The 17584-nt window shown below is 47.9% G+C and overlaps 1 protein-coding gene across 3 annotated transcripts; it reads right to left on the reverse strand.

Moving 5' to 3' along the window:
* Nucleotides 1-1108: 1108 nt before the first annotated feature.
* C3H1orf216 (chromosome 3 C1orf216 homolog) lies at nucleotides 1109-6392 on the reverse strand. 3 transcript variants are annotated; one of them, XM_049878736.1, is made up of 3 exons: nucleotides 6309-6392; nucleotides 2780-3484; nucleotides 1109-2237 (listed from the first exon to the last, which is right to left on the reverse strand). In XM_049878736.1, the coding sequence occupies exon 2, from the start codon at nucleotides 3477-3479 to the stop codon at nucleotides 2796-2798; it is 684 nt and encodes a 227-aa protein (XP_049734693.1). In that variant the 5' UTR covers nucleotides 3480-3484; nucleotides 6309-6392; the 3' UTR covers nucleotides 1109-2237; nucleotides 2780-2795. The 3 variants fall into 3 exon arrangements, with proteins under 3 accessions (XP_049734693.1, XP_049734694.1, XP_049734692.1); XM_049878737.1 differs by having other exon boundaries at nucleotides 2762-3484; XM_049878735.1 differs by having other exon boundaries at nucleotides 1109-3484; nucleotides 6285-6364.
* Between the last annotated feature and the right edge of the window lie 11192 nt (nucleotides 6393-17584).

Genomic DNA, 17584 nt, shown 5'->3' on the forward strand with positions numbered 1-17584 from the left:
GGTAATGCAGTTTTAGGTGTTACACAGCAGTAACTAAAATACCAATAACTAATGTAATCTAGATGTATTATAACTACATCTGAGTTAAACCATGTAAGGACCCAAACTCAGTCTTTTGCAGTCAGGGAAGTAGTGGCTCCAGGGCAAGGTTGAGTGTGTGTGTCCCTCATAATCCATGCCCCTTCCCCTCAAGCCCAAAGGTGCCTTAGGACAAGGACATTCCCTGTTGGATCAGGGACTCTTCCAAAGTACCTACCAGGCCTCTCCATCCCTTATGGGGTTCTCAAGGCAAAGGCCAAGTCTACCCAGTCAGACAGGGAGATAAGACATGAGTCCAAATTCTTCCTCCCCAGTATCTCTACTGGGGTCCCTGGGTGGTACAAATGGTTAACAGTCTTGGCTGCTAACTGAAAGGCTGGAGGTTCGAGTATACCCCAGAGTCACCTCAGAAGAAAGGAATGGTAATCTACTTCCAAAAACATCGCCATTGAACACCCTATGGTGCACAGTTCTGCTCTGACACACAGGTTGTCAGCATCAGTCAGAACTAACTCGATGGCAACTGGTAATGTCTCCCTTAGTTATCTAGTGCTACTGTAACAAAAATACCACAAGCAGGTGGCTTTAACAAACATAAATTTGTTTTTTTCACAGTTTAGGGAGCTAGAAGTTTGAATCCAGGGTGCTGGCTCTAGGGAAAGGCTGTTTCTGTCAGCTCTGAAGGAAGGTCCTTGTCTCTTTTAGCTTCTGCTCCTGGGTGATCTTCATGTGGCTTGGCATCTCTCTTCCCCCATCTCTGCTTGCTTGCTTGTCCTAATCTGCTCTTTTTATATCTTGTAAGAGATTGACTCAAAACACATCCTACACTAATCCTGCCTCATTAACATAATAAGGACAACCCATTCCCAAAAGAGATTATAACCAAGGGCATAGAAGTTAGGTTTTACAATACATATTTTGGGGGGACACAATTCAATCCATAACACCCACCCTCCAGTTCCCAGCCCAAGACTTTGCTCAAAAGGCGAGCTCAAATGCTGAAATGGAAAAGAGGCCACCAGACAACAGGAAGAATAAGAAACACATACTCAAAAGATTCTTTTCTCTGCTCCAGTTTATTTGTCCTGGATTGGTCCATAGGCCAGCTTCACACTCAACTTGCAAAAGCTTAAGACAGAAAGTCCCAGAGCCCATGCTTCCCCTCACTCCTAATACCTTTCACCCCCCCGTCAGAGAGAGAAATCTTTAGAGACAGGAAGAGTCCCCCATTTTGCAGACAAGGAAACTGAGGGCCAGAGGCAACATCAGTGACTTCCATGTCACTGTTCACCCAGTGTTTCTTCTTAGGTCCACTTAAGATCATCCATCAGGATCTTGCATCCTCTTGGCTTCCAGAAGTAAACAGAGAGCTTGTCTACCTTAGTTCTTGGTTCTCCCCAGGACTAACCTGCATTCCACCTCACAGAGCCTCTGCTGGAGCCTGTCAGCCCCTGTTTACAGAAAGGGTCATGCAGTGATGGAAGGGGGCCATGTGGTAATGGAAGCATCCTAAAGCTTCCAGAGGCTGGGCTATCCTGGAAAGCTTAGCTCTAGCTCCTCCTGGCCCAGAAGGTCTGATTTCAAGGAAGAGGGACCAAATCAATTCAACATTCAATGTTGCTAAAGCCAGAGTGGCACAGAGAGGCAAGAGAGTTTTCCCAAAACCCTTGGAACACCCTGTCCATCACTAGCAAGCTTGTAAACACACATTTCTTTTCATCAGAAACCTAAATCAATATGGTGTTCAAAAGTTCCTTTTGCAGTGGAAAGGTCTGGTTTGTTTGGGAACTGATATTTTAGAATTCCCATTCCCCTGTTCTTCACAGGGTCTGCCACTGGCATCTCCCCCATCTCCCATGTGCCCAAAGGCAGAGTTCCAGAGGGACAACCCCCTATCTCCTCCTCTTATCCCTCTCCCCCGTCACGGTCTCCATCACTATTCCCAGTTTCCCTCCCTGATACCAATTCTCTACCAACTCCCCTGACAAAATCATAGCCAAGTTGCCAGAGCAGGTCAAAGCAGCCACCAAATATACCATTAGGGACAACCATTAACCTTAGCAGAGCAAGCTCTGGGATAGATGAGGGGAAGCGAGAGGGAGAGGTGGCCTGGGAAATCCTAGGAGAATGGATCGGCATAACCCTTGGACAGATGACAGTAGGCCAGCCTTGCTCTCTCTTCGGGGGAAAGTGGGACTCTGTGGAGCAAAAAGGCTGGAGTGAGCCACGGGTAACACAGGGTGTGGACAGATGCCCCACATGTGCAACTGAATATATATGTGCACACACCTGTTCATGAGTCTGCCTGCAGACACACATGGTCCTCATACATACTTCATCTGCACACATGCACCCCTACATGTAGGCCTGCAGGCACAAGGGCTTACTCACATACAGCCAACACAAGCCTGCCCACTCAAACTCACTCATATGCCCACAAACCTTTTATATACATCCTCACTCATGCACACACACACACGCAGACAAGTTTCTATGTATGTTCACTCTTACACACACACAGGTCTACATGTGAGTTGGCTTGTGCATGCACACGTGCACATACAGCACACTTAAACTTACAGGTGCTTATTCGTACGTTTACACACATCTGCATACCTGCCTACGTGCTAGCACATACTTACTCACGCTAATCTACATTCATGCCCACAAATAATCATGTACTTATTTGTGCACAACCACACACATGCCTTCAAATATATACCTATATACTCTTGCACACCTGTTGGGGCACACCCTTAGCCCTGGTCCTGGGATGGTGCTGCCCTCTGCTGGAGACAGCGGATAAGCTCCTTTCGGTTGTCTAGGATGGTATCAAAGCTCTCCTGCAGACGGGCCTGCTGGTCAACCAATTGGTGCTGCAGGCCCCGGATCCACTGGAGCAGGGCCAGGCGCCGGTACATCACCAAGTGCACATGGTGCTTCTCCTTCTCTCGTTCTTTGTAGCGCTCCTGAGCCTCCAGTTGTTGTACTGCCTGGGCCACTGAGGGCAGAAGGGGGTCTGGGGCGCCAGAGCCTCCAGGGGTCCCACAGGCAGGCTCAGGGCTGCTGCTAGGACTGTCAATGCTCAGAGAGCTGCTGGCATAGCCGTTGTCCTCCAGCGGGGAGCAGGCTGTGCTGGCACCACCCATCTTCTCAGGCTCAGCCCCAGGAATCTCTGCCCCTTCTGGGGGACTGCGAACCTCCCCCTCTGGGAGTCCAGGGACCTGGAAGGCCTGGTTGTCAGACAGCGACTTGGGGGCGCTGCCCATTAGGCTGGGTTCCGCTTTGCCTGGTATTCCATGCCAATTCTCATTGGCATCCTTTGCATTCGCTATGAAGTTGGAGTTGCTGTCTGGTTGGAGTTCGGGCTGACATATCCCAGGAGGTGGGTCCCCCAGGAACTGGCCCCCCTCAGCTAGCCCTGGCTGGATGGCAAACATCTGGTCTGTAAGGGGGAAGCAGAAGAATGAGTCACGGAAAGACAGAGTGGGGTGCCTGAAGTCACACCAACCTAGCTGCTGGGGTGAGGTAGTAAGCATGAGCCTGGCTGCTCCTTCTCAGTCCGTTTCCCTTTGTGGTTTTCCCCCACCCTCTCTGACTGTTCTCAGTCTCCTGCATAGACTTTCCTCTACCCATCCCTTAAACACTGGTGTCCTCAGCCCTCTGAGACAGGTGTCCTTCTATTCTCATTTTTATGCAGTCTCCCCTGATGACCTCATCCTCTACTGTAGCTTCAAGAACCATCCATACGTTGGTGACTCCCAAATCTGTCTCCACCTCAGATCCAACTGCCATCCGATCCTGCAACCTAGACATCCCCCAGGCTCCTCAAATTCTGTGTGTCCAAACCAGCTCTCCCTCTTCAGTGGCCTCAGCAAACGGCTCCACTAGCCATTCAATAACCCCAGCCAGAATACTGGGAACATCCTAGACATCTCACTCTTCTTCCTACCCCCTTCTAATCGGCCACCAAATTCTGTAGATTGTTCCTCTTAAAACTTTGTGTGTGTTTATGTACATGTATCTGCTCTCACTTTCACTTGATCCAGGTTACCTCTTACCCACAACTTCTTACTGCCACGGCCCTTTTACTGGTCTCTCTGCCTGTAGTTAAAAATGTAAATTTGATTTTTTACAGCTCTACGTGCTGTCACTAAACTCCTGCTAAACTGCTATATGGCCTACACAAGTCTGCTTGATCCAGCCCCTACTCACCCTTCCACACTTGCCTCTTGCCACTCTGCCCCTCACATCCCATTAAACTGTTCAGAAATCTCAAAACACACCATTACTCTCCTTGGCTTCTGATACCCTTCCTCTTTCCTTCCCTCTAAGCCCCTCCTTTTCCACTTCAAAGCTCAGCTCTAATATCCCCACCTGTCTGAAGCCTCCTTGATAATTCTCCCCTACTCCTCCCAATACACAAAAACATGCACACATTTAACTATGCCTTCCTCTGGGTCCCCATTGCCCTGGGTATACACTGTCTTATCCATGTTTGTTTCCTGTCACTGGCACATGGCTGATGGTCAGTAAATCTCTATTCAACTTTTTTTTTTTTTTACCTATGTTGTAAATAACCCATTGCCATCAAGTCGATTCCACTTCATAGTGACCCTATAGGTCAGAGTAGAACTGCCTTGTAGGATTTCCAAGGAGCAGCTGGTGGATTTGAACTGCCAGCCTTTTGTTTAGCAGCTGAGCTCTTAACTATTGCTCAACAATACCCAGTGCCGTGGAGTCGATTCTGACTCATAGCAACCCTATAGAACAGAGTAGAACTGCCTCATAGAGTTTCCAAGGAGCACCTGGCGGATTCGAACTGCCGACCCTTTGGTTAGCAGCCGTAGCACTTAACCACTATGCCACCAGGGTTTCCAAACAATAATACCTTGTAAATCTTGCTCCTGGACTACAGTGGGAGCTCCTCGATAGACTCTGCATTGTATCACCAGCTGGTGCAAACAGTCAATGCACTTAGCTGTTACTTGAAAGAAAGGTTGGAGGTTGAAGTCCACCCAGAGGCACCTTGGAAGAGAGGTCTGGTGCTCTACTTCCAAAAAAAAAAAAAAAAAACAGCCATTGAAAATGCTGTGGAGCACAGTTCTACTCTGACACACATGGGGTTGCCATAGTTAGAATCAATTAGATGGCAACTGGCAGCTGGTTACACGTCCAGGCCTCAGTGCAGAGCCTGGCATTTAGCAGGTGTCAGTATGTACTCCCTGAGTGAGTGAGCTGGGGAGAGGGAGCTGCAGCGGGATTCCCAGGTGCAGGTAACAGGAGGTTAACACTGACTGCTAAGTGCGGGATGAGCTGTGTCCATTTCCCTCCTCTGCCCCAGGGAGCCCACTCCTTGACAAGCTCTCCTCTGAGAGCCCCCTTCCCTCCCAGTGCCCCTGGAATATGTCTATTATCATGAGTCCCGACGCCTGGCTTGCTCCATCCCAAGGCCCAGGAGGGCAAGCAGGGCACACCACTCTTTCCTCTCCAATAACTGGTTTCTACCAAAATTAGGGTTTGAATTGAAAAGAGGTTCCTGTTGACCACACATTACTGGGATTAGAAAAACTGAGGATCAGTAGGAGTGAGGGATACTGTATGTGGCACAGGCACTAGGAGGATCTCTAAAGGTGGCAGGAACCCTCCCCACATCCAGCTGAGACAGAAGTCCTGGAAGGAACGGTGTAGGGATAGTTCCTTTGTCACCTGCACTCCCTACCCCACCCCCAATCCCTCTAGGCAAAGCTTATGAAAGGTGCATGGAGATCTTCCCTCCTTCAAACTTTTCCTAGGCCTGGGTGGGGCCCTGGTGGCACAGTGGTTAAGAGCTCAGGCTGCTAACCAAAAGGTCAGCCGTTCAAACCCACCAGCCGCTGCTTGGAAACCCTATGGGGCAGTTCTACTCTGTCCTATAGGAGTCTGTCCTTTGAGTCGGAATCAACTGGACCGCAACGGGTTTGGTTTTTTGGTTTAGGCCTGGGATGGGCCCTGAAGGAAGATGGGGTGGGGATAATCACGGGTTCTCAGAGATGGCAAAATTAGTAGCTCAGACACCCCAGGATCAAGCCTCTCCCCAAGCTAATTCGCAATCTACCCTGGAGGAGGACTCCCTTCCTGCCGAGCCTTGCGTTAGAGGGAGGCTACTCCCAGGAGACAGGATAGCGACCCTCCTTCCCTAATCTCCCCAAAGGAGGCAGCTGGGCCGAGGCTGCGACGCCCCCTCTCCCCGAGGCTGAGCCCACCTCTCTCCCCGGGCCCCGACTCACGGCCCAGAGGCGCGGCCCTGCGCGGCTGGTTCCGGCTCCGCTCCGGACCCCCGGCGGGAAGTCGGCGACTTGGGCTGGGGATCCCTCGGCCTGGGCGTCCACGCTGGCCGGGACGTGGGCTGCGGGGTCCGTGGCGGCACGCCCAGCCCCAGGCCCTCGCTACAGTGTCTGCGGCGTCAGCGCGGCGGGGCGGGGCGGGGCGGTGGCCCACGTGAGCCGGTTCGGTTTTCCGTGGAGCTGCGCGCTGGGGCCGCCGGAACCGCCTTCCCCCGCCTTGGGCTGGTTTTACTGAGGATTTCCACGTCCAATTTTATCGTCTAACGGCACTGGGCCCCTCCGATTGCTTCACCTCACTGCAGACAGTGATATTTTCAAAATGAAAATCTGATCATGTTACTGCTACTCCTGCCTAAAACTGTTCAATGGCTTCCCATTGCAGGGGAAACCTTAGGGCGGCTGCCGCAGGGCTCTCTGTGCGTCCTGCGCTCTGTCTGCCTGGACAGCTTCATTTTTTGCCCTCCATCTCTACAGTGGGGCCCCTGGCTTCTTTCTGCCCCTCGGCTTTTGCACACTGTTCCTTCTGCCTTAAATTCTCTTTCTTCTTTGATCTGCTCACATTTTAGAGCTCTTCTCAGGGAATCCTTCTCTGACCCCCTAGATCAGTTAGTTCCCCTTTTTATATCCTCTCTGGTCACTGTATTCCTTTTCTTCATAGCAGTTGTCACAATTTGAAATTATGTATCCTGTGATTATTAAAATCATTAAAGAAAGATTTAAGAGAAGAAAAAAAATCCACTCTGGGGCAGAACTTGGGACTAAGGCCCTGCAACCAAGCCCAGATAGATGGCTTCCCCTCCGAAGTAGGGGAATTACCTCCAAAAAAAAAAAAAATTTTTTTTTTTTTTTTACTCTTGGGCTCCTGTACTTTTGCCCAGGTGAAGAGGTAGAATAGGGTATCCAGTACAGGTTTCCGAACCCCAGTGGATTCTTCTCCAAGTCTCATCTTCATGAAGCCTGATTCCCCTCACTCCCTTCCTCCTTGGCGAAAATGTATAGGGTATTTGTTACTGTTGTTGTTAGGTGCTGTCCAGTTGGTTCTGACTCATAGCAACCCTATGCACAACAGAATGAAACATTGCCGGGTCCTGCGCCATCCTCACAATTGTTACTGTGCCTGAGCCCATTGTTGCAGCCACTGTGTCAATCCATCTTGATGGCCTTCCTGTTTTTCACTGACCCTCTACTTTACCAAGCATGATGTCCTTCTCTGAGGACTGATCCCTCCTGAAAACATGTCCAAAGTATGTGAGACGCAGTCTCGCCATCCCTGCTTCCAAAGAGCATTCTGGTTGCACTTCCTCTAAGAGAGATTTGTTTGTTCAAAAAGGGTATGGGGACCCTGTTTCCAACCAAAGGGTAGTTGCTAGAAAAGGATATCATATTTGTTCAGTGAAAATGAGAGAAACCCTCGGTGAGATGGATTGACGCAACAGCCACAACAATGGACTCAAACATACCAACGATCATGAAGATGGCACAGGATAAGGCAATGTCTCATAGGTCACCATGAGTTGGAGCCCAGTGGATGACAACTAACAACAACAATGATAAAACCAAAAAGCATTGGCTGGTGTTAAGGAAGTTGTTGTGCCATCAAGTCATCAATTGCAACTTATAGCGACCCTATAGGACAAGGTAGAACTGCCCCATACAGTTTCCTAGGCTGTAGTACTTACGGGAGGAGCCCTGGTGGTGCTACCATAAATATTTATAGCTTTAGAAACCCTATGAGGCAGTTCTACTCTGTCCTATAGGGTCACTATAAGTTGGAATCGACGTGATGGCAACAGGTTATGATTAATTCTTATTCATTCTTCCAGAGGGAATGGAAGAGGAAAAAATTATGACAAATCCTATTTTAAGAGGGACAAGGAAAAGGCAGAGGTAACTCAATCTTTGGATACTCTCCCAGCTAAGAAAGTACAGATGGAGAGCACAGCCCCTTTTCTACATCAGGTCCTGAGGTCTAACTAAATCAGTTGCCATAGGGTCCAGTTCTCGTAGTGACGCCATGTAGAACTATGCTCCATAGGGTTTTCAATGGCTGATTTTTTGGAAGTACATCACCAGGCCTTTCTTCTGAGGTGCCTCTGGGTGGGCTCAAACCTCTAACCTTTTGTGTAGCAGCAAAGTGCATTAACCGTTTTCACCACCCAGGGACTCTGAAGCTTAACTAGTCTTCCCTTTCCATTATTCACTCCAAGTTCTCCTTGCCTTTAGCCAGGGTTTTCTTCTTTATGAGGTGACCCAGATTCTAACTCCTGAGGGCCCTGAGCCTTTTGTGGTCTACGGTTGTTCTGGTCTTCCCTTACCACAGAGGGATAGTGATCATTGAATTGTTGGGCCTGCCCAGAACAGCTGCCTCCTACCTTTTCTTCTGGCTCTCCCTGCTCCAACCACACGAGTTAAATGGGTTAGTGATGAGCTAAGAGTCCAGGGATAGGAACCTCAGTGCAGGTGAGCCAGTCTGAGTCTTTCTCTGGGACGTTTTGAAATGAAATTAAAACAGGGAAGATGTGAGCCTAAGGCTGCAGCAATCATATTCCCTGCGGAGTGGAAGAAGTCAATCTGTAGTAGGAGAAAATGATTCTGACACAGAAGCAGAGATAAAAGAAAAAAGTCTTGGTGACATTCTAGGCCTGGTTTCCTGAGGCCTACCAAGTAGTTTTGTATACCTTCCAATAAATCCCTTCTTTTGCCAAGGCTAACCTGAGTGGGATTTCCATCACTGGCAACCAAAAGAATCCTGGTTAATGCAATAGCACAAGGTGGAAACCCAGGGGTCCCGTGAGTTCCACTCCTGCACCTCTCGGCCCTCATTTAGTAGTAGCGACTCCATTCCCCCTTGACAGCCATAATCTGCCCAGCCTACACTGTGATCCCCTTCTCTTCTATTTATCTAATATTATGAGGTACCTGAAAGGCAGTGGTATCATTTCTGTGTTCCCTGGTGGAAACATTCCCCCTAGATGCTAAACCTCGCTATAAGGAGAACCTAGAATCTCAGAGACAGGAAGCAAACTCTTTGAGTCAGTAGGTGCATTAGTGGGCATAGCATGCCACCCCCACTTACACTTCTTGGTATGTATGGTAGCTATGAGAGAAGAGCTATCGTATATTTGATTGTTGAGTTAAAGCCTGTATTGTACTTTGCCAAGTAGCACCCCAAACTCACCGGGTATTTTTTCCTGGCTGTCACCAAGCTGAATCATCAATTGGTCATTCCCTTGTTATAAAGCAAGATGCTTCTAAATAACCATATATGTGTTGAGACAAATGAACTTCAAGGGCATCAGACTGTGGTCTCTCTTCTTAGTCAAGGGCAACATTGTGTGGAATGCTCTAGCACTTCATAATTCATGTGTTAAGTGCTCAGACAGGGGTCCTCGCTATGCCATGATTTTCAGAGAAGTAGGAGCCAGGAGAACAAAAAGCCCTGGGAAGGTAGGGACATCCATGTCTGCACAGCCACAGAAAAGCAGATTTACAGATGTCTGTCATTCATTCACAATAGGCTTTCCCAGTCATGATGCCAGGGAATCAATCACCCCAAGTGAAGGGGTGTCTGTAGCCCTGTCCACCTACCCACATACATGCCAGGGACTTAACTGGCAGGGACACAGAAATCACCAGTGGTGGCCAGTGCCAGCAAGCCAGCTCATCCTGAAAATCCAGCAGTGGGTGGTGGGTAGGTGTCTTGGCAAGCAGACAGATACTAGAATCAAGAAGGCTAGCAGTGAGTAGCCAGATCCAGCCCCAGGGGCCAGGGGTGTCAGGCAAGGAAACAAGGGAAGATGACAGGAATTTCTATTCCAGGCAGTAAGACAGGCATAAAGTGGATACTTTCTCAATGCCAATACTTTCAGGAAGAATGGGATGGGAAGGATCAAGGTGATTCAGCCTCAGAGAGCTTTCCCCTTTCCATCCACTTGTTCACATTCAGCACACAGTTACAGAGTACTTACATTGTGCCAGGTATTGAACCTGGTCATGGCCACGGAGAGCTCCCAGTTTAGAAAGGGAAATGGACACAGAAAAAAGTGGGCTACACAATGTGATGGGTCCTGCAACAGAGGTAGAAGACAAATGTAACGAACACAAAGGAAGGCAAGGAAAGGCTTCTTGGAGGTGATATTTGAAGAGTAGAAGCTCAGCAAGAGACAGTGGGAGAAGGCAGAGGAGACTGCATATTAGAGTGTGTTCAGGGAATGTTGAGTGGCCAGTGTGCCTGGAGCTTGGGGGAAAATGGAGGTGGGAAGCTAGGCTGGAGGCTAAAGTCGGCCCGGTTGTGAAAAGTCTTGACTACCATTCCAAGCAGCTTGGGCTTCACTCATCCTGTGGGCAGTAAGGAGATAACTGAGGAAGCCTCCCAAAAATTCCACACCACAACAAAGCATACACATCTAGTCCTGGAGTACAAACAACATTATTGCTACGTGGTTTTTTCTCTTTTCCTGATCCCATATCATCAGCCCAACTTCCTACAAGGCTCTGGGAACTTAGGCAAGTAATTTTAGCCTTTATGGGTTAAATAAACATGATAATAATAATGTTATCATCACTGTGTTGTGGGGAGGCTAAAGCAAGACACTGTGTGCACATACCTTGAAGATTATTACTTTATAGCTGTGAACATTGTAACTCGGGCTCCCATAACCAGGTGGTCTTAGAGGGCTCCTGACACACCAGAGAGCTCTTAAGGCAGATTAGAAGGAAAATCATTCCCCGGAATTGGTTCATTTCAAGAAAGGAAGGCTTAGGAAGCTGATGACCTCAGCTCAATAACTCAGTCCCTCAGGGAGTTTGGATGTGTCTATGAAGCTTCTGTGACTTTGCCTTGATCAAGTTGCGCTGACTTCCCCAGTATTGTGTACTGTCTTACCCTTCTCCATCAAATTAGACGTTTTAAAGCTTTTTTTTTTTTTCCTTTCTTTTTCAGCCCTGGGATAATTTTTTTCCACACAAAATCTTTGTGATACACCCATTTGGAGATCTTCTCTCTCTCCCTTGAGCTCCTTTACCCTAAATGGCTTCTGAGGGAGCTCTGAGGAAGCTTTTAAAGCTCAGTGGGGCACAGTTTCAAATACACTGCACCACGTGAACCTAGGAGATCAATCCTACTCTTTGGAGGGAAAAAGGAGAAGCCAAGGGGTGTTCTGGAGCTGCTGGAAGAATGAGAGGTAGTGTAAACTCTTTCTGCCCAATGCATCCAAGTGGCAAATGCCCTTTTAAGTCCTTTCTTTCACCTGGAGACCAGAACAACAAATCCCAGGTCCCGAAGCTGTTGGATACCCCAGAGTCTAAAACAGAAGGAGTGGGCTGAGTGGAGAAGTTGAACTGAAGGAAGAATGAGAGAAGGGGGTGTCTGTTCCACCCTCTTCCTACCAGCTGCCTCTGTGGGCTCTATAATCCTCCTGCTCTCTCCCCCGCCCTCCCTCTGGCCGCCCACCTCTCTTCCACCTACCCCATTCATCAATAGGAGGGCACGGTATCAGCACAGCTTTTCAGGGCCTGACAGGTCCTTTCTGGGTGCCCCCCACATGTAAACACTTAACCTCCAGCACAAAGGGCCAGGCTGAATGGGCTTGGAGCCGGTGGCTCGTGCAAACGGGAAGGCTTCAATAGGATTTGGGGAGCTGGGTATATAAACCGCTCTGCTCCAGCAGCCCTCAATGGAGGAGCTGGAGTCGGAGCATGTGCCGAGGGGAGGAGCCCGGCAGCTGCATCCCACCCCTGAACAATGATTTATTCATTCCCTTGGCACACCCAGAGAGGATGGGCTGGGGGAACGTGGCCCCACAAATCGCCCTCTGCCTCAGCTGATTCCCATGGCAATCACCATGGTTCAGAGCACCCCCTCCCACTTGTAATTTATTGCCTAAAGCTGGTCCTCTTCCCTGTGAGGAAGTAGAGTTAAAGTCCATTATGGGAAGCCTTTTTTTTTTTTTTTTTTTTTTAGTAGCCTGAAGGTCAGGCAGGCATCGCTGTTTGAATCAGCTGCACACAATCTCAGTCTTATTCTCTCCAAATGTTTCCTGGTCAGGTTTTTCTCATACCCATTTCTCAGGCAGAGAAATTGATGCAGACCAAAAAAAATTAATAAAAGCACAATGTGGAATCAACTGAAATGTCCATCAATAGATGAATGGATAAACAAAATGTGGCATAGACATACAATGGAATATTAAACAAAAAAAAAAAAAAACAAAAAACCAAACCCAGTGCCATCGAGGGGATTCCGACTCATAGCATCCCTATAGGATGCAGCAGAACTGCCCCATAGGGTTTCCAAGACTGTAAATCTTCACAAAAGCAGACTGCCACATCTTTCTCCCCTGAGGGGCTGGTGGGTTTGAACCCGACCTTTTGGTTGGCAGCTGAGCACTTTAACCATGGTGCCACCATGAAGTCCTGATGCATGCCACTACATGGATGAACCCTGAAAACATTATACTGGGCAAAATAAGTCAATCGCAAAATGAGAAATACCGTATGATCTCACATGAAGTAAGCAAATAAATAGAAACCAAAGATTATTAGTTGTGACCAGGGGTGGGAGGGAGAGGGAAAGGGGGAATTTTTGCTTAGGGGGAATTGAGTATTTGTTAATGGTGGTGGAATATTTGGTAAAGGACAGCAAGAATGGTTGCACAACTTGAAGGATATAATGAATGTCACTGAATTATATATGTAGAATTGTTGAACTGGCATGTTTTGTTGTGTATATTTTCACCAAAATTAAAAAAAAAAAAAGCACATAACAGGGCTTGTCTCAGCACGTTCCCAAGAGGGAAGGGCCGAGAAAGAAGCAGGAAGCTGGGGAGCTTAGCCCAGAAATAACTGACAGGTATGGGAATGTAACAGAGCCTTGTTGGGTGAGCTAATGGCTGCTAACAAAAGGTACTGTTCTTGCTGTCCCTGCTCCACTCCCCAGTACCCTCTCTCTGGCCACATCTGGCTCCAATTTCCATAGAATCTTTGGGTGAACTTTGGGGATTAGGGAATAAAACAAAGACAAGTAAGCAAAGATGCTAAAAACAGTTGATGAAAAATAGTGCCGGGTGGCTGGTTTCAAGAAGCTAAATTGTGTCAAGAATAAATTTCCTCTTGCCCTCTCACCTCCATACCTCATGTCACCAGGGCTGGATTACAGAAAAATCATCATAATCAATAAAACTAAAAATCAATAACTGTAGCAGAACTGAGAGAGCCAGACTGAAGTGACCATTCGACTGGCCCCTGGGCCTCCTGGCCCCAAGCTCATAATTACCTTGTCACACAGAAAACAAATCTACTGTGGGTGGTGAGCGTGAGAAGTGGGAGATGCTGGGCAAGGAGGTTGCCCAGCTGAGGAGGGGGTTGTGGTTGCAGTAGGAAGAACGATTGGCCTTTATTGCTGAGGGTGCAAGTCGGGGCGGGGCAGGGCGGGGGGGGGAAGATTGACAAAACTAAGACCTAGAGAATTCTAGGAAGTTTTCTTCTCTTAGACAGGAGAGTGGACACACTAAGGGAAGTGATCTTGTCTAACAGTGGTGGTGGGAGGACAGGGGAGCCAGGGAAAACGCCCTGAGCCACTCCTGAGCGTCTGGAAGGCAGGTCACTATGCTGCTGCTGCCCTCTGGTGACCATAAAGTACAGCATCAGAACCTGTGATGCTGGAAACAAACTGCAAGGGAGTAGTAAGACTCGGTCCTTCCCTGTCCTAAAGCCTTGCCACCACAACTACCACACTCCAGGTTGGATTCCCCAGGAAGCAGACTCTAGAGACAGTTTTGTGTGCAGGATCTTTATTAAGGAGGGTTTTTGGGATCAACATCTGTGGAAGGGAGGGAAAGGAAGCAGGGGTGGGCAGAGGAAGAAGCAGTGGAGCTTTGATACAGGTCAACGGCAGCTTCAGCTACTATCTGAAGCTAGAATGGCCTTTCAGACTTGTACCATACTGAACTGAGATGGCCAGGCCATTACACTCCTGAAGTCTTTGGATGTGGGCCATGCTGGAAAGGATCATGACTTTGGGCAAGGTGCTCTCTGCAGCTGAGGCAATCCCTGAAGGGGCTGACGGCTGAAGGCTATTGACAGGCAGGTAGCACTCCCAGCACCTGAGCCAACAAGTCCTTCATCCAAAGGGGACAGAGTGGCACATCAGTGTCCACCCCACATACCATGATGTTGTTAGTTGCTGTTAGCTTGGCTCTGACTCCCAGTGATCCATGTATAACAGAATAAAATGTTGCCTAGTTTGACACCATCTCTATATCCTTGGTATGCTTGAGTTCATTGTTATGGCCATTGTGTGAATCCCTCTCATTGAAGGTTTTCCTCGCCTTCATTAAACATGTGTTAAATGAATCGCAGGGTTAGATCATGCCTCAGGCTCCAGACTCCAAGTTCATTGCAAGAACCCACAAACCTCAGTTCCTGGGCCTGTTACACATCAACCCCTCCAAATGGTCAGAGGAGCCTTGATGCATGGATTCATGGATTCGTTCACTCAGCAAGCACTCACTGAGACTTACTATGTGCCAGGCCTTGAGGCAGACACTTTACAAATGGTTTTTATTTAATCTTCACAACTGTAGAGCTAGTATTAACAAAGATTATTCAAATGAGCTCAAGTTATTAAGTGGCTTTCACAGTCCAATGACACTTTAAAAAATGACACTCACAATGGGACAAATGCTATTGCTGCTGCCAAGGACCCTTCAGGCCAGAAAGGGTCTTGGCTCCCTTTGGTGTATGGGCATGTGTGTGTGAAAAGGGATGGCTCCCCCCGTTTTCAGCCAGAACATTTCCTCTATTGCAGCCAAGAGCTGTGCCTCCAGAGCCTCCTGCTTCAATTCCTTCCTAATAATGTTGCTGCCCGGAGGACACAGAACCTCAGGCGTTAACAACCCCTAATTGTAGCTACAAAAGGAGCTGCTGTTACCCAGGAGGAAACTTGGAGAGCTCCTTCCTCAGCTATTTGACGGATAAACCAAAAACCAAACCTGTTGCTGTCAATTTCGACTCATGGCAACCTCATGTATTATAGGGTAGAACCACTCTTACAGAGTTTTCTTGGCAGTAATCTTTACGGGAGACAGCCCTTAATCCCCAGTGTTCTCTGGCCATTCATCATTAGAAAGGTAGGAGAGTAAGACCTTCCCTAATGTCTAACTTCCATATCTGCAGCAAATGTTCTGAGACAATAACAACTGAAGGGACAAGAGGTGGTGATTTCTGCTCCTGAAACCTCTCTGTACCCTGCATCTCTTGCTAACCCACCCACACCGTGGAAGGGGGTGAGGGCTGGAGATAGAGAAAGCTGTCAGCTGCTGTTCTATAGGGCACTGATATGTTTCATCCTTGGCCAGTTAAAACTTTCAGCACTCTCAGCCATCAACGTGAGATTTTACTTTTCTCATTTAGATTCCAGTCATAAAGAACTTGAAGGCAAAAGGCGGGGGGGGGGGGTTGTATGTTACGGAGCAATTTCTGGTTCTGACTATAGAAACATAAAGCCCCCTCAACCTTCTTCACCCCCTCCCCACAATAGACACACACACACACACGCACACACACACACACAAAAATGCCTTCCCTCCTGGCCCCCAGAACCTAATTTTTCACATTTGGAAAATCCAGATGATTTTTGCCTGGGTCCATCTGGCTTTCCAAATAACCTGTCTTTTTGATAAATAACGTAAGTTAAATTAGACAAGACAAAGAGCAGGGTGGGTAGTCAGCTTTTTTCTTTCTCAGCCTTTGAGAAAGAGAGAGATGGGGGCTGAAAAACCTAAACCATAACTCAGACTCCCAACCCTGCCCCAGCACCTTCTACCCTTCAAACTGGGCCCATTGATTCTCCAGGCTAGAGCTGGGTGCCGCCTCTTCACCCCTACCTCTAACCTACCAGCCATTAAGAATACCACAGACTATAGTTCCCTCTAAAATGAAGGGAAAGAACCCAGGCATCCAGCCCCTAGCTTCCTCCAATCTCCCTCAGGCTTATAGCTATTTCAAATCCCCTTTTCCCATTATGATCCCACCACAGGGAAGAACTAAATCAATAAGCTGAAAATGAAAAACCTTTAAGGTGAGAGAAAAGAGGAAAGAAAGAGGGGATGGGAAGGGCGTGGATAGTACAGACCAAAATGATACAATGACTGAAGACAGGAAAAGCTGACACCTGAGTCTCAAGGGGTAAAATCTGAAGCCACGTTAGTCAAACACAAAGCCGTGCCTATTTCCCCAGATCGCTACGAAAGCCCAGGCACACAGCAGACCTCCATTCCTACCATTATCACAAGTCCCAGCACATAGTCAGCCCCTGCTGGCTGTTGGGATAGGCTTGTGGGCAGTGGAGCTTTGTTGAGCCTTGGTCTCTCCTTCCCATTCAGCCAGAGAATAATGAGGCATTATTATAATGGGCAAGCCAGCATTAGCACAACCTTTTAAGTATGCACAATCCTTTCACATTAATTTGTACCTTTGATTCTAACCGTAACCTTGTGAGCTAAACCAAGCCATTTCCCATTAGCCTCATTTTTCAGTTGAGGAAAAGAATTCAGAGAGGATGACTTAACTCAAGGTCATGCCACTTACAAGTCACAGATCAAGGCCTCAGGGACTCCCACCTCTAGTCTACCTCACACTAGAAAGGATCTTTGTAAGCAATTCAGCTCCAAGCTTTTCACCATTAGCTCTTCCAGGCCTCCTAGCATTCAAGGCTCAATTAATATTTATTGAACAATTATTATGTACCAGGAATTGTGCTACTCAAAGCATTTTTTTTACAAACAGACATGGTCTCTGCTTTCAGAGTTTATAGTCTAATGGGTAAGGCAGACCTAAAACAAACATTAAGATGACAAACTGTAGTAAAAGATCCAAAAGAATAGAAAACTAACAGAGGTAACCTAATTAATGAACGATTTGCTTCCAGATTTCTGGGTGGTCAGGGAAGGTGTCCCTGAAGAAATTAGATTTAAGCTGACATTTGGAGAATTATACATTAGCCAAAGAGAGAGGGTAGAGGGAAGGACATTCAGGAAAAGGGAAGGACGCTTTGGAAGTCCCTGAGGCTGAGTGTCATGAGAAAGGGGAAGGAGGATGGGTTAGGGGACAGGGCGACAGTGTGCAGGGCCTTGCAGTCCAGCAGTTCAGATTATCTTCTTAGTGTAATAGAAGACACTGGAAGGTTTTAAGTAGGGGAATGGCATGCTCCAATTTATGTT

Source organism: Elephas maximus, chromosome 3 (assembly GCF_024166365.1).
Source record: "Elephas maximus indicus isolate mEleMax1 chromosome 3, mEleMax1 primary haplotype, whole genome shotgun sequence".
Classification (NCBI taxonomy): domain Eukaryota; kingdom Metazoa; phylum Chordata; class Mammalia; order Proboscidea; family Elephantidae; genus Elephas; species Elephas maximus.

Bases quoted from the DNA above. Each gene is read 5' to 3' on its own strand.
- C3H1orf216 (XM_049878736.1), bottom strand. From the start codon at position 3,479: ATGTTTGCCATCCAGCCAGGGCTAGCTGAGGGGGGCCAGTTCCTGGGG.